A 25,108-nucleotide genomic window follows, 5' to 3' on the forward strand; every position below is an offset into this window, starting at 1 on the left:
TTTCACAGCATTTGTGTTACGGTTAAATTTTTGTGGCAAAGCGTGGCAGCTGTGGCAATCAATAAATATAAAGACAACAGCGAGACACTATGGTATAGCTAAATTTCTCGTGGCAAGCGTGGCAGCGTGGTAAGCGTGGCAGCGTGGCAATATAACACATAGATCTAGTGAGACACTATGGTAAACGGCTGTCTACATCATTTTAAATTTCTCGTGCAAGCGTGGCAGCTCTGCACGCTAGATCATAGTCACTATGGTACGGCTAAATTTCTCGTGGCAAAGCGTGGCGCTGGCAAGCATTGTAGAGATTTCACAGCATTTGTGTACGACTAAATTTCTCGTGGCAAGCGTGGCAGCTGTGGCAATCATAATACATAGATCATAGTGAGACACTATGGTACGGCTAAATTTCTCGTGGCAAGGGTGGCAGCTGTGGCAAGCGTTGAAGAGATTTCACAGCAATTGCGTAAGACTAAATTTCTCGTGGCAAGCGTGGCAGCTGTGGCAATCATAATACATAGATCTCGCTTGCCGCAAGAAATTTAGCTATACCATGGTGTCTCACTATGATCTTTATATTATATGATTGCCACAGCTGCCACGCTTGCCACAAGAAATTTAACCGTACACAAATGCTGTGAAATCTACTATTCAATGCTCGCCACAGCTGCCACGCTTGCCACAAGAAATTTAGTCGTATCATAGTATCTCGCTGTCATCCTTATATTATATGATTGCCACAGCTGCCACGCTTGCCCCGAGAAATTTAGTCGTACGCAATCGCTGTGAAATCTCTTCAACGCTTGCCACAGCTGCTACGCTTGCCACGAGAAATTTAACCGTACACAAATGCTGTGAAATCTCTTCAACGCTTGCCACAGCTGCCACGTTTGCCACGAGAAATTTAGTTGTATCTTAGTCTCTCGCTGTGATCTTTATATTATATGATTGCCAAAGCTGCCACGCTTGCCACAAGAAATTTAACCGTACACAAATGCTGTGAAATCTACTATTCAATGCTCGCCACAGCTGCCACGCTTGCCACAAGAAATTTAGTCGTATCTCGTCTCTCCGTCATCGCTTATTATTAGTATCGCTGTGAAATTGCCACAGCTGCCACGCTTGCCACGAGAAATTTACCACACAATGCTGTGAAATCTTCAACGCTTGCCACAGCTGCCACGCTTGCCACGAGAAATTTAGTCGTACGCAAATGCTGTGAAATCTCTTCAACACTTACCACAGCTGCCACGCTTTGCCACGAGAAAATCAGTCGTAGCAATGCCACGTCATCTCTTCAACGCTTGCCACAGCTGCCACGCTTGCCACAAGAAATTTAGCCGTACCATAGTGTCTTGCTGTGAGCTTTATATTATATAATTGCCACAGCTGCCACGCTTGCCACGAGAAATTTAGCCGTACCATAGTGTCTCACTATGATCTATGTATTATGATTGCCACAGCTGCCACGCTTGCCACGAGAAATTTAGTCGTACGCAATTGCTGTGAAATCTCTTCAACGCTTGCCACAGCTGCCACGCTTGCCACGAGAAATTTAGTCGTATCATAGTCTCTCGCTGTGATTTTTATATTATATGATTGCCACAGCTGCCACACAAGAAATTTAACCGTACACAAATGCTGTGAAATCTACTATTCAATGCTCGCCACAGCTGCCACGCTTGCCACAAGAAATTTAGTCGTATCATAGTCTCTCGCTGTCATCCTTATATTATATGATTGCCACAGCTGCCACGCTTGCCCCGAGAAATTTAGTCGTATGCAATCGCTGTGAAATCAATTAAGTGCTCGCCACAGTTGCCACGCCTGCCAAGAGAAATTCAGCTATAGGCTCATGACATGTACTGTGGAATGTAGTCCAATATACTTTTATATGATTATATGATTATAGTGATGTTATTCTTTACGTAGTGGGTGTAATGTAATGAACTGAAAATCTTTAATGTATATCGACACTTTTTTCAAATGCACGACAGTTCTTTTCAGAATGACGTGAAAAATGACGGCAGTTTCAGACACACCATATATCGCGACTTAGCCGCATTTGGAGTGAGGAGGGAAAAATGATTAAGGTTAAGGTTAAAATTCAAGGTTAAAATGCATGACGACTAGTCTAAAAATCCAAATCCAGGCGATAAAAGAATTCTCATTTTGACAAAAGGTGAAAATAATTCTCCTTTTGACAAAAGGTGAAGTGAAAAAAATTCTCCTTTTGACAAAAGGTGAAGTGAAAAAAATTCTCCTTTTGACAAAAGGTAAAAATAATTCTCCTTTTGAAATTCACTTCTCCTTTTGTTAAACAATAGAACCTATTGTTTGTTTTAAAAGGAAAAGAGAATTTGAAATGGAGAGGAAATTCTCCCTCAGAGCCATCGTAGTTTTGCTTTTTTTTTCACTTGTGGTTCTGAAAAAAGTGTTTATAAGATAAAGTCATAACTCTTGACTCTTGACTCTCCACCCGCTAACCAACCTGATCCATTTTGAAATACTGTACTTGAATCAAACTGCATTGAGCTGAGGTGACACTCGGGGGGGTTTACCAATTGGCGGTATGTGCAGCAAACAAATTGCCTTTTAGAATCGCACCCTTACAGTGCAGAAAAAAATCGGTGAAATTCATACCCTTACAATGCATTTTTTCAAATTTTTAACTCTTTTAGAGTAAAAAAAATCAAGATTTTCGAGCAATCAAGATTTTTTGAGCAATAATTTTTCCCAGATTTGCTGAAATTTCCACCCAATTACAGTGAATTTATCAAAAGTCCACCCTTACAGTGCATTTCTGATAAATTGGAAAACATACCCTTAACCGACGTCGGTCAATTTGCCTGACTGCCCCCCCCCCCAATTTTTGTTTCTTAAAATCTTAACGGAAATTTTCAAAAATATCAACAAGAGCTCATCAGAAAAAGTTTGATCAATGTTGACAAAACAGACAAAATAACACAATTTTCGTCGCACCGTATAGGATTCGAACTCTCTAAAATCATGACCCTTTAGATGCCGTTTCGTCGACTTATCCACTCGGCCACGCAGGTGATGCAAAGAGGTTGTGAACAATGATTATAATGAGACCTTTATTTTGCCATGACTTGTATAATTTTACCCTGTCAAGGTATTGACTTCTTAAAGAAATGATTTTAGATTATTTCCAACATGCAAGAGCCGATTGCACTAAATATATATAACACTCGAAAACTATCATGTTATATTTTTTTGTAATTAAATCTTGCATCAGCAGTTTCGAAACATTTTTATGTAAAATTATTTTTATAAAGAGAAACGCTTCCTAGGATTAAAGGAAAAAAGAGAGAACGGAGAAAACACTTGGTTTCAAAACATATTATTTGAAATATTTTTTTTGATGGATTGTGTGTTTATAAAAAATAAATGATCTGATTTTTCTTAGCTCTTTGTTACCTATCCCTTGACCAAAAACGTTTGTGCGTGGCCTTATAAATGAGCCTCTCACTTTTGTTTTCAGACTCCCGCCTCCCACTTTTGTTTTCAGCCTACTTCCTCCCACTTTCGATTTTAGCCTTCCGCCTCCCACTTTCGTTTTCAGCCTCCCGCCTCCCACTTTCGATTTTAGCCCATTGAGTTTCAAGCCCGAAGGGCTAGAGGTCAATCTCTAACCTTTCTCAGGCAAGAAAAATTGAAGCCTTAAAATATGCGCCGTATTTTTGATGACGGATTGAATCTAGCAATTCCTTTGTTTTCGAGTGATATATTTTTCGAAATTAAGCGGTAAATTTTAGTTTCAATCTGTCATTTGTGTAAAAACCAGGCGGGTCGCTCAAGGCCGCGCAACTTTGGTAGGATTTGTTGGCTTCAAATCCTACCAAAGAGATTGACCTCTAGCCCTTCTGGCTTGAAACTCAATGTTTTAGCCTCCCGCCTCCCGCCTCCCACTTTCGTTTTCAGCCTCCCGCCTCCCACTTTCGTTTTCAGCCTCCCGCCTCCCACTTTCGTTTTCAGCCTCCCGCCTCCCACTTTCGTTTTCAGCCTCCCGCCTCCCACTTTCGTTTTCAGCCTCCCGCCTCCCACTTTCGATTTCAGCCTCCCGACTCCCGGTTCAGCCTCCCGCCTCCCGGCTCCCAGTTTTCCTGTATGCCCAATATTGCAGTTTTAATTTTTTTAATAATTATAAATGTGTGTGGATTTGTGTGTCAAAAGTTTTTCATTTTGAGTTGATTTTTTTTTGAGAGTTTTTTGTTGCTTGATAAATTTTTTTCTCGCTACGCAAGTTTTTGCGTAGTTAGCCGGGGTATCTCTATAAGGCTAGAACACCGGATTCTTCCATTCGTTTATACAAACTAAATCCTGTATTATTATTAGTATTAGTGTTTTAGTATTATACTCATTATAAACGACTCCAGTCTATGAAAAAGTTACACTTTATCAAAATCAATTCTCGGGACAATAGTATTTCTTCTAAAAAAGCAAAATTTTGCACGGGCCATTAAGGCTTAATAGCACACAATCGAACGCAATAGAAACTGAAAAATGCAGTAACATTCCATTGATATTCGATTGAATTCGGTAATGGAATTTCAATTGCTGGTCGATTACGTTCAATTTGCTCGATTAGTTCAACCGAAAAAATGGAAAAGAATTTACGGAAATTTGACATTCATTTAAAAAGAGCTGGAAAATGCATTAGTCATTTCGAATAAATCCGTTCGATTGAGATCGTACGATAATTTGCATAAAAAATCCTTACTGACGCAACGAGCCCTACTATCATCAGTCAGCTACATCATTATAGTGGGGTTTTGCAATGGCTACATCCTGAAATATATTAGCTTCTTTTGGGGCGAAGAATAAAACTGATGATGGAACCTTAGCGTTTCGAAATATATATCTTGAAAAATTAACAAGCAATATGCTGAATGGACCTACCTGATGATTAAAGTTAGATAGCAATGCAAAAAGAAAAATGAAAAAAATCAGTCAGAAAATATAGCGTTTAGCAAAAATACACAACACAATGAATTCATCATTGATTGTTGATGGGGGGAGAGGGAAGGGTTGTAGGGAAATAATAAATAGGAAGTTCTGGTTGCAAAAATCAGTTTTATTGACAATTGAATCATGCTTGATGGTGAGCATTGTTATGAATAATGTTTTTGTGTGAAAAGCATAGAAATATAAAGAAACAATCCAATGAAAATCTGCAAAAACGGCGATTTCCGGCATTTTCAACCGGAAAAAAATTTTTCTCAAAAATCGAACTCGGCCAATTTTTGAGCATTGCGAATACGCATCTTTCTGCAAAAAATCAGAAAAAACTAAAAATTAAAATTCGGGAAAATGTCAAAAAACCGATTTTTCCGACATATTTCCGGCATTTTCGGCCGGAAAAAATTGTTTTTCGAAAATCGGGCTCCGTCACAATTTAGGTATTGTCATATTGCATCAGTGTGCAAAATTTCATAAAAAAATATAAAGTACAGCTCGAGAAATTCAAGAAATACTGTCTATCCGGCGAAAATAGGTTGTTCCGGCGACTTTTAAAATAGTTCCGGCTTCAAAAATCAATTCTATTGAAAATTGAAACATGCTTGATGGTGGGCATTGCTATTAATAATGTTTTTGAATGAAAAACAACCAATTATAAGGAAAAAGTCCAATGAAAATCTAGAAAAACGGCGATTTTCAGCATATTTCAGGCATTTTCTGCCAGAAAAAAAATTTTCTCAAAAATCGGACTCGGTCATGTTTTGTGCATTGTTAATACGCATCTTTGAGCAAAAAGTCAGAAAAAACTTATGATAAAATCTCGAGAAAATGCAAAAAACCAGTTTTTCCGGCATATTTCCGGCATTTTCGGCCGGAATTGATTTTCTTTCGAAAATCGGGCTCCGTAACATTTTAGGTATTGTCATTTTGCATCAGTGTGCAAAATTTCATGAAAAAATATAAAGTACAGCTCAAGAAATTCAAGAAACACCGTTTTTCCAGCGAAAATCGGCTGTTCCGGCGATTTTTAAAAATTTCCGGCTTCAAAAATCAATTTTATTGAAAATTGAAACATGCTTGATGGTGGGCATTGCTATTAATAATGTTTTTGAATGAAAAAACAACCAAGTATATGGAAAAATTCCAATGAAAATCCAGAAAAACGGCGATTTCCGGCATATTTCCGGCCGGAAAATTTTTTTTCTCAAGAATCGGACTAGGCCATGTTTTGGCCATTGTTAATACGCATCTTTGAGCAAAAAATCAGAAAAAACTATTTACAACTTTAATTTATAAAACTAATACATTAATAATAATACTAATAAATTTACAAACTTATTACATATTTCCGCCATTTTCGGCCGGAAAAATTTTTTTTTCGAAAATCGGGCTCCGTCACATTTTGGGCATTGCCATTTTGCATCATTGTGCAAAAAATCAGAAAAAAACAATCTCGAGAAAAGCTGGTAACTAACGGACGGACGGACGGACGGACGGACAGACGGACGGACAAAGGTTAATTTATAGGACCTCCAGGTAGGTCCAAAAGTTGTTGTTTTTTTTCGAAAATCGGGCTCCGTCACATTTTGGACATTGCCATTTTGCATCATTGTGCAAAAAATCAGAAAAAAACAATCTCGAGAAAAGCTGGTAACTAACGGACGGACAGACGGACGGACAAAGGTTAATTTATAGGACCTCCAGGTAGGTCCAAAAGTTGTTGGCTTCAAACGTCACTTGATTTCAAATATCATCTTAGATTTTTTCATATCTTCCTTTGGATCACAAGTTATAAGTCACTGGGCCCCGTTTTGCCCTCGAGATTTATTTACAACTGTCAATTAACCATCATCACTTGGTCCAGTTGACTAATATTTTTGCCTTTGGTAAAAAAAAAAGTCTCTCATAAAATAATGATTTTTCTATTTTGGATCAGTGGAATGAGAAAAGCGTTCAGCGACCAAAGCGCCCGAGTCGTGCGGGGAGTTTATAAACGTCGACCAGAAATGACGAAAACGACCAGCGACCATGACCAGCGACCAGATAAATTTGGGTTATCGAGTTTTTTCCCTTTCTCCAACGTAGAGTGTCTCTCCTAACCATTTGAATATATATATATATATATCATATTGAAGAGTAAGCTCACCCCTGTCTCTACTCTCATCTATTTAGAGCCACGTGCTAAATACGTAAAACAACAATTTCGACGCTCTTGGAGCTTGATTATGGTGTCGATTTCTATCCTGGCACAAACTTTTTTGAAATAGGTTTGAGAAGCTTTATATTTCATCATCACATTATTATTTCTGTCGAAATTACTCATTTTGCCAGCATAAAGACAATAGAATAATTTGAATATAATAAATGGGCTTTCCCAATTTTTTCCTACTGACAAGTTATATCTATTTATACTAAAGGCATATCATTCAGTATAATTAAAATATTCGGTGTAACAAAACTTACAGACATCGTACTTAATGACCCTGTCAATATTTTTGTCAAATAGTGTCACTTTGTCAAGAAAATGACTGGTTACTTCAAAGGTCACTTTTTAGTATTCTGAGGACTTGATTTAAACATTCTCTACGGTGGAGAGACCAGATAAACTCGATAATCCAAATTTATCTGGTCGCCGGTCGTGGTCGCCATTTCTGGTCGATGTTTAGAAACTCCCAGCCGTACACCTTGTTCGCCGACCATAAAATGCTGAGTGGGTAGCGGCGTTTAAGGGTCTATACACCTTTTTGAGTATAAAATAAAAATAAATTTATCTAATAATAAATTTTCAGAAAATTAGAAGATCTTTCTGATAATTGAAGAATTCAATTAATTTTTTTTTTGACCTCGTGGTCCACTTTTTGATCGCCGAACAACGCGCACGGCTCGATTATTGCATAAATTGCATAAATTAAGCCTTCAAGGCTTGTCGCAATGAACGGCGTGAGCTTTTTTGAAAGTTGAAAAATTTCAACTTTTTGCGCAAATCTTTGCGTCTCTTCTACTGTTCTTTTTGAAGTAGCGAGAAGGTAAAAACATACTAATTGTGTGTTTATCTTAATCATGTACAATTGTTTTTGTTTTGATTTTCTCTTACGTGCAACTTTTTTCTAATTTTCAATGGAAGTATAAAAGCGCTCAGCGACCAAAACGCTCGAGCTGTGCGCGTTGTTGGGCGACCAAAAAAACTAAGCGGATCACGAGCTTTAAAGATAAAGTCATTTGAAAGATTTCATAGTATAAATTGTTGTTTTTTTTCGACAGTGACCACATTGACAGTTCTTTTATAGATGGTTTAGAATAGTTTGACACAGCTGTCGGAAAAATCTATTGTAAAACAAATGTTAATCCAAGTAAATCTAAGTCACGCAGGTTCCTTATTTGGGAAATCATGATGATAACTTTATGATACTTTTAGAGTAAATCCAAGTCACGCTGGTTCCTTATTTGGAAAATCATGTTGGTGATTTTATGATACTTTTAGAGTAAATCCAAGTCACGCAGGTTCCTTATTTGGGAAATCATGATGATAACTTTATGATACTTTTAGAGTAAATCCAAGTCACGCAGGTTCCTTATTTGGGAAATCATGATGATAACTTTATGATACTTTTAGTGTAAATCCAAGTCACGATGGTTCCTTATTTGGGAAATCATGATGATAATTTTATGATACTTTTAGAGTAAATCCAAGTCACGCTGGTTCCTTATTTGGGAAATCATGATGATAACTTTATGATACTTTTAGAGTAAATCCAAGTCACGCTGGTTCCTTATTTGGGAAATCATGATGATAACTTTATGATACTTTTAGAGTAAATCCAAGTCACGCTGGTTCCTTATTTGGAAAATCATGTTGGTGATTTTATGATACTTTTAGAGTAAATCCAAGTCACGCAGGTTCCTTATTTGGGAAATCATGATGATAACTTTATGATACTTTTAGAGTAAATCCAAGTCACGCAGGTTCCTTATTTGGGAAATCATGATGATAACTTTATGATACTTTTAGAGTAAATCCAAGTCACGATGGTTCCTTATTTGGGAAATCATGATGATAATTTTATGATACTTTTAGAGTAAATCCAAGTCACGCTGGTTCCTTATTTGGGAAATCATGATGATAACTTTATGATACTTTTAGAGTAAATCCAAGTCACGCTGGTTCCTTATTTGGGAAATCATGATGATAACTTTATGATACTTTTAGAGTAAATCCAAGTCACGCAGGTTCCTTATTTGGGAAATCATGATGATAATTTTATGATACTTTTAAAGTAAATCCAAGTCACGATGGTTCCTTATTTGGGAAATCATGATGATAACTTTATGATACTTTTAGAGTAAATCCAAGTCACGATGGTTCCTTATTTGGGAAATCATGATGATAATTTTATGATACTTTTAGAGTAAATCCAAGTCAAGCTGGTTCCTTATTTGGGAAATCATGATGATAACTTTATGATACTTTTAGAGTAAATCCAAGTCACGCTGGTTCCTTATTTGGGAAATCATGATGATAACTTTATGATACTTTTAGAGTAAATCCAAGTCACGCAGGTTCCTTATTTGGGAAATCATGATGATAATTTTATGATACTTTTAGAGTAAATTCAAGTCACGCTGGTTCCTTATTTGGGAAATCATGATGATAATTTTATGATACTTTTAGAGTAAATCCAAGTCACGATGGTTCCTTATTTGGGAAATCATGATGATAACTTTATGATACTTTTAAAGTAAATCCAAGTCACGATGGTTCCTTATTTGGGAAATCATGATGATAATTTTATGATACTTTTAGAGTAAATTCAAGTCACGCTGGTTCCTTATTTGGGAAATCATGATGATAATTTTATGATACTTTTAGAGTAAATCCAAGTCACGCAGGTTCCTTAATTTGGGAAATCATGATGATAATTTTATGATACTTTTAGAGTAAATCCAAGTCACGCTGGTTCCTTATTTGGAAAATCATGTTGGTGATTTTATGATACTTTTAGAGTAAATCCAAGTCACGCTGGTTCTTATTTGGGAAATCATGATGATAATTTTATGATACTTTCAGAGAAAATCCAAGTCACACTGGTTCCTTATTATTAGCGAAATTAAAGAGAGTGCTTTTTCTTGGGACGACTAAATTTTCCAATCTTGCTGCTTTAGTTTAATTAAGTTAATTACCTTGAGTTTCTTGACAGGTTTGGAATCTCCAGAGTGAACAAAGAATGATTTCATGTATTGGTCAAACAACCCCTGGAAAATGAAGAGCATTTCAATCAGTATACTTAAAGGAACATAAAAGTAGTAAAATGTAAACATTGCACAAACCAGGTGTCATTAAAGAAAACGATTATAACCACGTGTCATTAAAGAGAACAATTAAAATCACATGTCCAAAACAAACTTGTAAAACAATTAAAACAATCAAAATCAGCCATATTTGTTTTTATTTTTTATTTTGACATGTGACATTTGTTTTGATTTTGTATCCCGCTGCATACGATTTGTTTATAAATTTCGTCAGTACTTTTATGTCCCTTTAAGTACACACAATGAATTCCGAGGTATTCATTTCAAGTATCATGAATTGCAATTACAGAGATCTTTAGGGAAGTTGAGTGCATCCACAGCTTAATATAAAGTTTCCATGATTAAAATCAAAAATATTTCATACCTTGTGCTGTAGTGACATGGTAACAATGTTACTGAGAACAATGGTTTGAACTTCTCTGAAAAAGGAAAGCGGCGAGAGGTTACAAAAAAATCTGAACAATTAAGGCTAAACATACTCTTAACAAGTGATACTTTTATGGACCTACCTAGTTATGCATTTAACATATTTATAATTGATATCTACGTGACGTGACATTAAACGACGTGATCATTCAGAACACAAATAGTGACGATCTATTAAAATTCGTCGTTTGTGTCTTATAAAAAAACGTTTAGAAACCAAAATTTCATGCTCTTGAATTATTCTTTCATATTCAAGACTTCGTGAGCAAAAAAAACATCTACCTCATGAAAAAATGAGTAATTTGACTAAGAACATTGATGTTTGCTTATTAATAGTGATTCTTATAGATAAACATGTGTTTTTTGAGCCAACAAATTTTTTTTGCAAAAATCAGCTTGAGCCATTTTTTACCTACTTTCATGCAAAAAAACAGAATATATCTAATATTTCACAAAGCCCAAAAAACCCTTCTTTTGGCCGTTTTGTAGCTGAAATTTACCCCAAAAACATTTCTTTTCGAAAATCAGGCTCCGTTACATTCGAGGGTTTATAGTTATGCATCTTTGTGCAAAAAATCATAAAGAATGAAAGAGCCAATCTCGAGAAAAGCTAATACCTAAGTAATTGATAATGTGCTTATAAAAAATATTGAATTTGGCCAATTTTTCTATAAAAACACGCCAAGCAACCAAACACACATATTCTTTAAAAGTAAGCTCTCATGAGCAAAAAAAACATCTACCTCATAAAAAAATGAGTAATTTGACTAAGAACATTGATGTATGCTTAATAATAGTGATTCTTATAGATAAACATGTGTTTTTTGAGCCAACAAATTTTTTTTGCAAAAATCTGCTTGAGCCATCTTTTACCTACGATGATACCCTGCTTTCATGCAAAAAATCAAAAAAAATTAATGATCCAATTTTTCACAAAGTCCAAAAAACCTGTTTTTTAGCCGTTTTTTGGCCCAAATTTGCCCCCAAATTTTTTTTTTCGAAAATCGGGCTCCGTCACATTTTGGCCACCACCATTTTGCACCTTTGTACCAAAAATCAAAAGATTCCTATGATTCAATCCTGAGAAAAGTTGGTAGCAGACGAACAAACGCAGCTTAATTTATAGGACCTCCGCCGGGATAGGTCCAAAAATCATAAAATTTTAAATCCATTGGGTCGTAAATTTAAGGGAAAACACAAATATGTTCATAGTTTCACCCCGTATCACCACTGGGCTTAATAATAACCCTCTAAATCACATTTCAAAACTATGGTCAAAATTTTGTAAGCATATCTTGAAGATATCTCGAGAAATTGCTAAAGTTCCAAACCTCCGTTTTGGGGGCCATTAGAAAAAAGCTACCTATCTTTAAGCGATTGAAAAATATTGATGAAATTGAAAATTTTGAAAAAGAACTTCTTGGAAATAAAGTAAAGATGTTAAAGTTTTTTATGCAGCAAAAAATTTTGTGAAACGTCTTTTCCTCTAGATTTGAGAGAAATTTTTTGATTTGATCGACGTTTTGGGGGCCACATACTGTGTACACAGACGTTATTTTTCCATGAAATTCATGAGAATATCACAATCTGATTCGCCTTAGTCCTTTATTTTATAACTGTGGTAGGAAAAACGCTTGAGTGATCAAAAATAACTTGATTTAGGGGGGATTAAGGTGAGAATTTAGGAAACTAAGGTGCAGATGTAAGAAATTAACAGTACAAAACTCTCAACACTTTCTTTTGCACTGCTCTATTTACTCTCAGGCAAGAAACCTTTTGTTCGACAAACTTCAGAACCTAGACATAAATATTTATCCACTTAGCCCTCCTAAGGCCTCCTAAGGTCCTCAGCCTTTTGTTGTACTGTGATCCAGCATTACCTTTCAATATAACAAGTGATACTTTTATGGACCTACCTGGTTATCAAAACTAATCAATGAACATTGAAACAATGAAACCAGGGATATGTTATAGCGGAGCTGGATAACGCATATTTGAAAAAGCCTTGTTCTATCTCTGTCCCTGACATTAAAATTTGATATGAAATTAAACTTTTTTAATTACAAATTCGTGAAATTTGGTTTTTTTTTTAGCCAATGATTCTGCTGCTGCATTTATTGTTCACGATTAAAAACTTTTAATTATCCAGAGGGTCTGTAAAACATTGGTGAATGACAATTTAAAAAAATGAAAAACATTGTTTTCATTAGTAAAGTTATAAGAAATTTCTTCTGTAAGATTATAAATAGCTCTTTTTCATTTGAAATACTGCGCTACACCGCGGGGTGCCTCACTTTCTAACTGATATTTTCAGATAGCAAGTCATGTCTGATTATGGAAAAAATTTCAAGTCAATTGAAACAATATTTGTCAAAATATTTACATCCGAAATTTTTAAAGAGAAAATTTTTAAAGCTTCTCAAATTCAGAACACACGCTCATAAAATCAGATTTCATTCACAAAAAAGCTTTTGGGGTATCTTTTGCAAATATTATTTTGATGAAAAGCGGGAACATCATTGCAAAATATATGCAAACGTACTGCATGAATATTTTGTCTGCTTCATTTTTCTTATAAAAACAAAACACTCCGCTATAACATATCCCTGATGAAACACATAAGACATAACTGGACAATATATAAAAAATATATAATGAAAGCATGTCTATTGGGAGAAATTATCAACCCTATTGAAAAAGCTAAAAAAAACTATTAAACGATTTTCTTTATAAAAACAATCCACTTTCAGAAAAATATACAGCTTAATAAATAAGGTTTCTAGAAAACTCAAACCATCGCGCTCCACAGTGACATTTTCTTCTTTGAGAAAAAAAGATCAGTTTTATTGACAATCGAATCATGATTGATGACGGTGGGAATTGCTATCAATGATGTTTTTCTTTTGAGAAAAAACAAAGAAATGTTAGGAAAAAGCCCAATGAAAATCTGCAAAATCGGCAAAATCGGCGATTTCCGGCATATTTCCGGCATTTCGGCCGGAAAAAAACTTTTCTAAAAAAATCGAACTCTGTCATGTTTTGAGCATTGCGAATACGCGTCTCTCTGCAAAAAATCAGAAAAAACTAAGGATGAAAATTCGAGAAAATGTCAAAAAACCGGTTTTTCCGGCATATTTCCGGCATTTTCGGCCGAAAAAAATGTTTTTCGAAAATCGGGCTCCGTAACATTTTAGGTATTGTCATTTTGCATCAGTGTGCAAAATTTCATGAAAAAATATAAAGTACAGCTCGAGAAATTCAAGAAATACTGTCTTTCCGGCGAAAATAGGTTGTTCCGGTGATTCTTTAATAGTTCCGGCTTTAAAAGTCAGTTTTATTGATAATTGAATCATGCTTGATGGTGGGCATTGCTATTAATAATGTTTTTGAATGAAAAAACAACCAATTATAAGGAAAAAGTCTACTAATGAGCCAATCTCGAGAAAAGCTGGTAACAGACGGACGGACGGACGGACGAACAAAGGTTAATTTATAGGACCTCCAGGTATGTCCAAAAACTCTAAAATAATTAATCTTGCCATTGAATTTTTTCTTGACTCTGAGAGGTTTAGTGGTTCCATATCTTAGTTCAATTTTTCTCTCCTTTTAGTGATGGTTTTTCCCTTAAGTTTTTCTTTCATTTTATAGCTTAGAACCCCTGGCGATATTACTTAGTGCTTTGCAGGGGTTCGTAAGTAGTATCTGTTAGTAAGTGTAAGTTTCTCAGATTAAAAAAAAACATTTTTAAGCCCCCGGCAATAAAAAAAAAACACAAAAAAACACCTCTTCTTCCTTTAATACCTTGTTAAGTAGCACCAGTCAATAGCTTGAGGGAAGAAAGAGAAATTACAACAATAAGAAATGCGTCCATTAAAAGGCGAGACACTTATATAAGCATACTATTTAGGATGGCGTCTTCTAGAAATGTAACAGTAATGCCGCGCAAAAGAAATGCTACAATAGTGACAAAAGAAGAACCATGCTTCTTAAAATTCGATGAAAACTGGGACGATAATGCATTCTTCTTGGTTTACTACGTCACGACTCTGGCACTCTTATTGGTGACTATTGCCTTGATATTGGTCCGAAAGAAATATAAAACATTGACGGCCAAGTTTTTCGTGATCTTCTTTCTAACTAACTGTGTACTCATGATAAATTTCATCATCAGCGCAATCATCCATAGTTCGCACCCCCCCCTTTATAAAGGGGGGGGGGGGGTGGGGGGTAGCTAGCGGGGGGGGGGGTAGCGATGTTCAGAAAATCTCAGAAAGGGGGGGGGTAAGAGAATTTTTTCTAGAAAGGGGGAAGTTTTCAGAAAGGGGGGGGGGTTCATCTAGAAAGGGGGGTGGGTAAGATGTCAGTGGTATGTTTTTTTTTGTGTTTTCCCAAATTAGAAGTTTTATTTTTAATTTACAATGCAACGTCTTCTTTATTAATTGTTTAGTATGTTTGAAACATTCGATTCAAAATGATTCTATTTTTTTCGCAATGCAGTGTGTTCTATTTTCTTTTGTTTAGAATTTTCAAAATTCAGATTTCCTAATTATTTGCTTATTTACACTGAATGTTCTTGCTTTTTCACCGGTAGAATTATGGTAGGATTTTAAAATTTTGAGGGGGGTAGCATCAAATTTTAAAAGGGGGAAGAACCTAGGGTAGGGGGGGTAGCTCTAGGGTAGGGGGGGTAGTGACCCCCTTCCGAACTATGTCATCAAAGATAAAACGATCGCCGATGATCGGTGTCTATTCATCAAGACCAATTATACTTTCCACAGCTTCACCACAAAGTTTTCTGTAGCTTCATTGATGACCATTATGCAAATCAACGTTCAGTTGATTCGAAGTATTCGCAAAATCGAAACGCCCGACGAAAAGAAAAAGCAAAACAAAAGAAGGATTAAAATCTTTATTGCTCTGGCGATAGCATCTGCTGGCGAGCCCGTGTTGGCGGTGGCATTAGAATCAAAAATCGTCATTCTGTTTGGCATTATCTTTGCAATTGGAATGAATGTATGGTCATTGGTACTGGCTTGGAAAGCATACAAAGTCATTGTTCATCAGACGTCCACCGTTGCCTTGACGACATCATCACGACGTACCATGCTAACCATAAAAAAAGTTGCAAAAGACAACACTGTTTCTGACCACCTTTTCGTGCATCCCAATGCTTCTACACATTGGTGTCTACATTCTCGTAGGATCAAAACCTGGCGCGACAATGTTGTCCAGATCTGCCAGAAAGGTTCTTATGTACATCGGTCGCACCTACGTGTTTACCATCAGCGTAAACATAGCTTTTTTCTTGTACAACCACGTCAAAAAACTAGTGAAACAGAATATTGTCAACTTGGAAACATAGGTAGACGTCCCCATCATTCATCAAGCCGGATCATACTACGGCTGTCCACAGGCCGAACGAAAAAAACATCAAATTCCTTCCAACTTCGTTTGTCGTCTTCGCCAAAAAGGCCATATAGTGGGGGCCAGTGTCAAACTCAACGAGACAGAATAACTTGACGGCTACCAAGAAATCACAACAGCAAAACAAACACAAATCAAATTCATTGTCGTTGGTAACATAATCACTAATAAGTGACAGTTCCGCTCTGTTCATTTTGATATTTTTTATTCTTTTATTTAAGGTATATGCTTGGGTCCCGGGGGATCTTGACGGCCAACGGGGAGGTGCCGCTGAAGTTTGAAAAATGGACACTGTCAGCTTTGAATGTGTAGTAAATACACTCTTCTCGAGATGCATAAATAAAAATATCGAGTAATTTGACTAAGAACATTGATGTATGCTTATTAATAGTGATTCTTATAGATAAACATGCGTTTTTTGAGCCAACAAATTTTTTCTGCAAAAATCTGCTTGAACCATCTTTTACCTATGATGGTACCCTACCTTCCTGCAAAAAATCAGAAAAAAGTAATGATCCAATTTTTCAAAAAACCCATTTTTTAGCTGTTTTTTGGCCCAAATTTGCCTCCCAAATTTTTTTCTTAGAAAATCTGGCTCCGTCACACTCGAGGGTTTATAGTTATGCATCTTTGTTCAAAAAATCATAAAGAATGAAAGAGCCAATCTCGAGAAAAGCTAATACCTAAGTAATTGATAATGTGATTATAAAAAAATATGGATTTTGGCCAGTTATTCTATAAAAACACGCCAAGCAACCAAAATTTCATGTCGAAACACACATATTCTTTAAAATTAAGCCCTCCTGAGCAAAAAAAACATCTATCTCATAAAAAAATTGAGTAATTTGACTAAGAACATTGATGTATGCTTATTAATAGTGATTCTTATAGATAAACATGCGTTTTTTGAGCCAACAAAATTTTTTTGCTAAAATCTGCTTAAGCCATCTTTTACCTACGATGGTACCCTACTTTCATGCAAAAAATCAGAAAAAATTAACGACCTAATTTTTCACAAATTCCAAAAAAACCGTTTTTAGCCGTTTTTTGGCCCAAATTTGCCCAAACAAATTTTTTTTTGAAAATCGGGCTCCGTCACATTCGAGGGTTTATAGTTATGCATCTTTGTGCAAAAAATCAGAAAAAATTAACGAGCCAATCATGAGGAAAACTAATAACGAACGAACGAACGGACGAACAGACGAACGGACAAAGGTTAATTTATAGGACCTCCACCGGGGTAGGTCCAAAAAGAACCAATGCATAGTTTCCTCCTGGGTCATTTCCCCCTAGAAATTTTAGACTGCTCGGTTGTCAAATCCCCCCCTGAAAATGAAAAAATCCTTTTCCCACAACCCCTTTTCACAACTAAGTTGAAAAGTTCTTCCCCCCCCCCCAGAAGAATTGTGTTGCACCTTTTTGAAATCTCCCCTGGATTTCCATTTTTCCTTTTGCACGGAGGGGGGGGGTGCTTTTTTCCTTTTGGAAAATCTTTTGAAACAAATCAACCCCCCCCCCCACCAGCAGAAAGGATGAGGGAGAAACTATGCCAAGCAACTTATATTTAAAACAAAAAGTACAGGAATCACAATATGCAATTGAAAGCATAAAAATACAGTTGACGGTCTCTTTAATACGACATCGAACGGGGAATATTGTTCAAATTGCAGTGAGATTCGAATTATAGAAAGTATTTTAAGAAAGGTTTCTCCCTGATGAAGACTAAAAAAAAACGTTGGAATTATAGAAAGATTTGAAAATCTAAGTTGGAATAAGCGAAAGTTTACTGTATGAGCAGAGTTTTGAAACAGAACAGAAGCAAAGCCTTGAAGGAGACTATAGTAATAAAACTTACAAATGGCTTCTCAAAAGCCTCACAAGAGCACGAACACATACACCAATCTCATTTTTGGGAGCCACATGGTGGTACACTTTGGCTACAGCCATCACAACCTAAAAAGGAATAATACAAAAACAAACTTTGATAAATTTGCCCATTTTTTATTAGTTAGTACAGACTGCAGTACAGAAAAGATGTTGCTTTGTTTATTGCCGCAAGTTATCTAAACCCCCATCATGGTATCAGATATCATTCACGTGCCCCTAGCTGTGCTATACTGATAGCATTTTATTGTTCAGGCATAGGCTGCATTTCACTTCAGAGAATATTGTTCTTCTGAGAATTTTCCACGACACCTTTGGGATTTTGTTCACTTGTAATGTATACAATGCATGTAAGGTTCCCATCTAGGAGAACTACAATATCCCTTTATCCTACATTTTTAATTGACATTCCCAGAGCTAATATGAGCTAAAAATCTATATTCGATACACCTTTTCGACCGTTGTCGCGCGGTCAGGCGCGTGTAACTTTATTAAATAATTTACAAAAAAAAACATCTTTTAACATTCTTTCTATTGTCTTTAGGTACGCTTAGGGACGATTTTAAGGTCGTAAAACGGACAAAAAATGTCCAGGCGGCTACGGTCGAAATATTAAAAAAGATATCAAAATCTTACTGCTGAGTTTCGACTTTGCAACAGAGGTTGACAGGATCTGAGGAGTAATCGGTGATCAGCATCCATGATGTATTGTTTGGCTTTCTTCACTTCTTCATCCTCAGAGTCTTCCTCGTCACTTTTCTCAGATTCAGAACTGGGATAAAAATTCTCTTTCTCTTTACCAGCTTCCTATGGTGTGAAGGTTTAAACAACATTTTGGATATCATTACCTTTTAGTATAATTACATTTTTACCTCCGAAATTCAAGGGTCAGTGTACACCATAAACAAATATACTTTATGATCATATTAAAGTTTCATTAAAAAGGATGATGTGAGAAATGGAAAATAATCTAGAGGATAATGTATTGTATAATAACTATTTGACATTGTAAAAAAATCTTAAACCCAAACTTTTTGCTTTCTCCAGAAAAAAACGTCAATTGTCAAACGAAGAACTTTCTAGAAACGTTTCATCAATTCAAAGATTAGTATGGCATTTCATGGATCAATAATTTGGAAATGAAATAAAACTGCCTTGTTTTAAATATCATGTACCTGAAGATTCTTGTTAGGGTTCAAGAATTGGGTTCTTGCGTATCGAACCAGCATATTTATGACAGCAACTTGACCCCATTCATCAATATCGATTAACATATTGCAAAGTTTGCGATAGTTTTTGTGAACTAGATCAATTCTTTCTGGGCAGACTTCTTCAAAAGCAATAACAGTGCTACCTGCGACAAGCTGAAAAGAGGTTTACTGATCATATTATGATGACAATTAAGTTAGGTACTGGCTGAGTTTCAAGAGCAAGACAACACCTTTATCAAAATTTGATGTTCAAATGTTATGGAAAAATATAAGAATGTTTCACACTCACCGTGGTTTTATCTTGCAGCAGTTTCTCAATAATTTCAACAAGTGCATCTTTCTGTTCAGGATCCAAACTAAAAATAAAAATGTTCTGGTTAAAATCTTTGTTTCTAGATAAATTGTGGATTTCAATCACTGACCTTTATATATCCCTGGACCAATTCACTCAATGCCGGCCAAGCAAAATGTTATGATCAAGAGTTTTTTTAAATTGGTACCCACGGGGAGAGAGTGCTAGATTTATTTTCACTTGTACACTAATGATGTAGCGCCCCAACTTTCAAAAAAACTTCAATCAAAGATGGCGGATATAGCTTGGTCCAGGGATATATAAAGGTCAGTCATTTCAATACCTTAATCCATTAAATTTTGCGCCCCTTTAAGGTATTCAAAAAGTATAAGAAGTATGATATCATGTACCTGTAAAGTTTTGGAATGGCATTTGCGGCAGTTTTTCTGACATATGGAGACATGTCACTGACCGCTTCTTTCAAAGACAACATCATAATTGGTACAATCATTGGAACTCTTATACTTGATAACACTCTCAAGGCACTGGCTCTGATCAGTTGGTTTGGGTCCTGAAATCAAGATCAATCAAGTAGTAGTGCAGTACAACTAGATCACTAGGATTTATAGATGAGAGAATGAGGTCTTGATGAAGCAAATGATCGAAAACTGATTTTAATGAGGCAAAAAAAAAACCAACGAATTACACCAAAGATGTCTTAACATGTTCTATAGGTAGCCCCTAAGAATTTAGGTGTGGGTCCTAAAGTTGCGAAATTAAGAAAAATATTATCATAACCAATAGAATTTCATTGTTAAGCACAATTAAACACAACATTGTCAAAATAGTTCCTATCGAAGGAAATAAAATCACAGACTATTATAAACAACATATCGAAGAAACTTGTTTTTGTAAGTTTGGGTACAAAACCCTACCAGATCAATACATAATCGGCAATAAAAAGTGTCCACCAACATCTGTTTGAGTACAAAATTTAGCCCTTTTGGCCAACAGTCGTGGTTTTTCCTAGACTTTCTTAGACAACTAGCCTTACAGAGCCTCTTTGCCTTTGAGGACCCATTCAGGGTCTCTCGGGGGACTCTAGAAAACACCCTGATACTCAAATCTACTCAAATTTTTGACGCCAGAAACGTTGTTCTAAATCTACAGGCCTAGCAAGCGCGCAGCGACTTCAATTTTATGGGGACTTATTATTCTAATAAATATTTGATCTTTTTAAACCTCCAATTTCACACGAAAGCTCCAAATCTATGAGATTTGAAGAGTTAAGGGAAATACAATAAACAGAAAAATTCTAGGGGTGCAGTTTTTCTTAATCTCCCTGTAGTTACTATCTACTTTACTTATTTATTTATTTTTTACATAGTCTAGTACCTCTGGCGATATAACGTTAGTTCCTAGCGGGGGGAGGGACTATATTTTATGTTTAAGTAATGTTTTGTAATATATGTTCGTAGTGTACACGTGTCTTTGTTTCAATAAAGAAAAAAAAAAAAAAAAAAGTTACTATAATCAGTTTTTTAGATTAATGAATGAATTTTAAATTTCTAGATTAATGAATGAACATTGTATGAAAATAAAAATAAAACAGAAATAAAGTATTTATTTACCTTTAACCCTCTTTGGAAAGTTGCGATGGATAACAAGGCAAGATCCTGTTGCTCTTCAGCATATCTGACCAGATAAACATACACTAGCTTTTTAATCTTAAAAAGAATGATAAACAAAGTGGAATAACAAACCAAGTTTTTTTCAATTTTATGACAAGTAAAATAGTTTCACTAAATTAGCTACTAAGACATAATGTAATAAAAATAACCTACAGATAGGACCAGTCTTAGTAAGGTTTTAATAGTGATCTAAAACAATCAAATTTTGGTTAATTGTTAAATCTTTACCAGCCATTCACTGGTACTTAAAAGACATAAAACTTATTTGTGATTAATCTTTAACTTTTAACCTTTTTTAAAAGTCCTCATAAAATTATTAACCCAATATGTGACTCCCCAAGTGATTTTAAGTACCTGAAAATTGAAACGGTCTGTAGTCAGTCTTTTAAGGGCCAGGAAATGGCTGGTAAAAACTTTAGCAAAGGGCTGCTAAGAGTCCAGCTAATTAAGCGGCCATTTGGAATTGTCCCGTCCCAGACTAGCCTTGACCTGTTAATATCCTTTCATAAAATCTTTTTATGTAGTTGTTATTTTAAAACACACTAATGAACGGCCAGGACAGATTTAAACAGCAAGAATTGGTCTTATTAGCAGCCATGAGCGTCTTAGAGCAACCAGAACGATTCAACATCAGATTTTTTAGAGTGTCTTAAAACAAAAATTTGTACCTTGTAAACTACAGTACAAAAACCCGTCCAATTTTCAGCTACTTTAAATCGCTTTGGGAGTCACATTATGTTTTTCATAAAATATTATCTAAAATATATTTAACTTACCTCAATATTTTTGGAGACAACATTCTTTACAACTCCAGGAAACATATCAGAGACATCTTTACCAGATGCCATAGTCTAAGAAGTAAAAGAGAACAGTCCATCGTTATGAGTGACATATAAGTCTTTTAGGTATTTTCAAGGTTATGCAGGAAATCAAATTTTTCTTAAAAATAGAAGAAATGACACATAGTCAAACCTGAAAAATTTCTTTACAATGCAAAAAAAGTGATTAAAGATTTTTATCAGTGAATTTTTCTAACGTGTCAAAACAAAGCTTTGATCTTATTTTCATGGCTCGTTGTGAGTTCCAAAAGGGCATATCAGAATACATTTGAATACTAAAAAATAAACTGAAAATTTCCAAAATTTTAAGGTCAATTACTAGTGGCTTGAGGGTTGACAAAATCCTTTTGATAGACTGAATGATTCTTAAAATAGTTCTTTTGTTGATTATTATTGTAACATATTTTAACACATTTATTGACAATTTTATTACTTTTATTATCCTACAATTACAAATAGAATGAGAAGAAAAACGTGCGTTTATTATTGTACGTAATAGCGCATTAACATTCTTTTTCATTCTACTTGTAGCGACTCTGATATAAATATGTGTACATAACTTTCTTACTTGTTTTTTAACTGATGATGGTCTTTGGATGAAGACAGAAACGTTTTAAATATTAAATAAAATAAAATATTATTACAAAATGAAGCTTCTAAGTTACATATTCTTTTGTTGAGTGCTCTCTTTTTCATGATATTCAGTGTCAGCAAAAATTATCAAAAATTAAGCTTGTTTAGAAGTAAGTTCTATATGTTAATACTTACTCCCACTATCTTTTTCATGGCATCCAATTTCTGTGAATCTTTGGAGCTGTCCAGCATAGTTTTGAGATCATCATTTCTATACAAGAATAAATAATTTGAATAAATTTTTCATTCGAATGGGTGAAGCACTATAATAGTTGACCAGAATTCATGTTTGAAGATTATCTTATTTTTACCTTTTCAAACTAATTTGCATTGAAGTAATGAATATTCTCCAAAGGCAACTAACCATTGACATAAGAGACACAATTAAAGAATGGGCTCAGCCACCATTTTGATTTTGGTCTTCCTGTACTTGGAAATTTAGAGGTTCTTTGAAGTATGTGATTTGACTTACGCATAACACGTTTGGGAGAAAATCTCAAAAAAGTCCAATATTTCAGGAGATGGTATGTGGGAGAAAGTTTATTGCTTATTTTATAAGTTTATTTGAAGTTATATGCACTGAAGAAAATAAAAACTAGCGACTAACCATGGCAATCTGTAACCAAAACCCAATATACATTTTGGAAGAAAGAAAAAACAAACAAAAAAACAAACAAAAAAACAAACATAACAAGCAACATGCTGAATGGACCTACCTAATGATTAACATCAGATGAAAATAAGAAAAAAGTGACAATGATTGTACAAAAATTCAGAATGGAAAAATAAAGCTTGTGTGTTGAATAATGTAAAATGGTAAAAAGGAATGTCCCCAAATACGAAAATCACCATTCAGACCCAAAAAACCTTTTAAGCTGTAAAATTCCGTCACATTTTGGGCATTGTCATTTTGCTTCATTGTGCAAAAAATCAGAAAAAAATTATGAGTCAACATTGAGAAAAGCTATATTTTCTTATTTGGTTAAAGGGAATTTCCCCAAAATACGAAAATCCGTTTTTTAAGGCGAATAAGAATTTTCCGGGAAAAACCACTTCAGCCATTCTTTAGAGAAACTTGCCCTCCATCTTTGTACAAAAAATCAGAAAAAAGTAATGACAGAATTTTGCACAAAGTCCAAAAAACCCTATTTTTAGGCAGTTTTTGGCCCAAATTTGCCCAAATATATTTTTTTTCGAAAATCGGGCTCCGACACATTTTAGGCATTGCCATTTTGCATCATTGTGTAAAAAATCAGAAAAAAATAACGAGTCAACATTGAGAAAAGCTATATTTTCCTATTTGGTTAAAGGGAATTTCCCCCAAAATACGAAAATCCGTTTTTTAAGGCGAATAAGAATTTTTCGGGAAAACCCACTTCAGCCATTCTTTAGAGAATCTTGCCCTCCATCTTTGTACAAAAAATCAGAAAAAAGTAATGACAGGATTTTGCACAAAGTCCAAAAAACCCTATTTTTAGGTAGTTTTTGGCCCAAATTTGCCCAAATAAATTTTTTTTCAAAAATCGGGCTCCGTCACGTTCTGGGCATTGCCATTTTGCATCATTGTGCAAAAAATCAGAAAAAACTAATGAGCCAATCCTGAGAAAAGCTGGTAACAGACGGACGGACGAACGAACGGACATGGGTTAATTTATAGAACCTCCACCGGGGCACCCGGCGGTTGGTCCAAAAAAACAAGAGGAATGCACAAGACACAAAAAGAAGTGATAAGCTAAAGACCGAAGTCTGAGATCAGATGTGCGGTACCTTGAGTAAGAATCTCCTGCCACTCTAGAGTCACCTGTCAGCTTGACAAGAAGAAAGAAATTAAAACATAGGCACAAAGTCTGACCATACAATAAATTTGTGCAGCTATTTGTTGTTACTGTTGTTGTATTTACCACCGCACATGGCTTCTTCCTCCACCAAAATAAGGAGGGATCTTTTTTAATATTTTCAAAATAAGGAAGGGGTTTCTATTTAAAGAACTTGTTTCAAAAAGCACAAAAAGCATAAATAGTATGTATAAATTAGTGCAAATATGTTTGCAACAATAGTTTTTTTAGAACTCTTAAATTCCAATTTTCCCAGGCTGGAAAATAAAAATGTTGAAGAGTTCACTGAAAGAGGCAGCATTTTTAATTCACAATTTTTTTAAAGGGCAAATTAATAAGGAGGTAATTGAATTGATAAGCGACCATCAATAAAATGACAATCTTTTTTCAATGGGCTCCAGTAGTTAAGACTCTGACCCCTTCCTCCTTACTTCTTGAAAAAATATACTTCTTGTTATCATGAGAGGGGATAAGGTAAAATTACCAAAATGTCATATGACAAAATCTACCGTCAAGTCAGGTAACTTGCATCAGTGGAGGGAAACTTGCATAGCCATCAAATAAATGACCAATCAAAGCAGCA

The 25,108-nt window shown here is 35.2% G+C and overlaps 1 protein-coding gene across 3 annotated transcripts in view; it reads right to left on the reverse strand.

Moving 5' to 3' along the window:
* The window catches only part of LOC136806564 (AP-3 complex subunit beta-1-like), a 37,521-nt gene extending 14,619 nt beyond the window's left edge, over positions 1–22,902 (reverse strand). For 2 of the 3 annotated variants that reach the window (XM_067063150.1, XM_067063151.1), the window contains exons 1-10: positions 22,826–22,902; positions 21,995–22,069; positions 21,159–21,254; positions 19,938–20,098; positions 19,525–19,591; positions 19,200–19,388; positions 18,661–18,831; positions 17,996–18,093; positions 10,655–10,709; positions 10,162–10,233 (exon numbers count right to left, since the gene is read on the reverse strand). In XM_067063150.1, the coding sequence (XP_066919251.1) occupies positions 10,162–10,233; positions 10,655–10,709; positions 17,996–18,093; positions 18,661–18,831; positions 19,200–19,388; positions 19,525–19,591; positions 19,938–20,098; positions 21,159–21,254; positions 21,995–22,069; positions 22,826–22,882 (1,041 nt within the window). In that variant the 5' untranslated portion in view covers positions 22,883–22,902. The remainder of the gene's footprint in view (positions 1–10,161; positions 10,234–10,654; positions 10,710–17,995; positions 18,094–18,660; positions 18,832–19,199; positions 19,389–19,524; positions 19,592–19,937; positions 20,099–21,158; positions 21,255–21,994; positions 22,070–22,825) is intronic. The other variant, XM_067063152.1, reaches the window with a different exon arrangement.
* Between the last annotated feature and the right edge of the window lie 2,206 nt (positions 22,903–25,108).

This window comes from Clytia hemisphaerica, unplaced genomic scaffold, assembly GCF_902728285.1.
Source record: "Clytia hemisphaerica strain Z4C2 unplaced genomic scaffold, Clytia hemisphaerica genome assembly, whole genome shotgun sequence".
In the NCBI taxonomy this organism is placed as follows: domain Eukaryota; kingdom Metazoa; phylum Cnidaria; class Hydrozoa; order Leptothecata; family Clytiidae; genus Clytia; species Clytia hemisphaerica.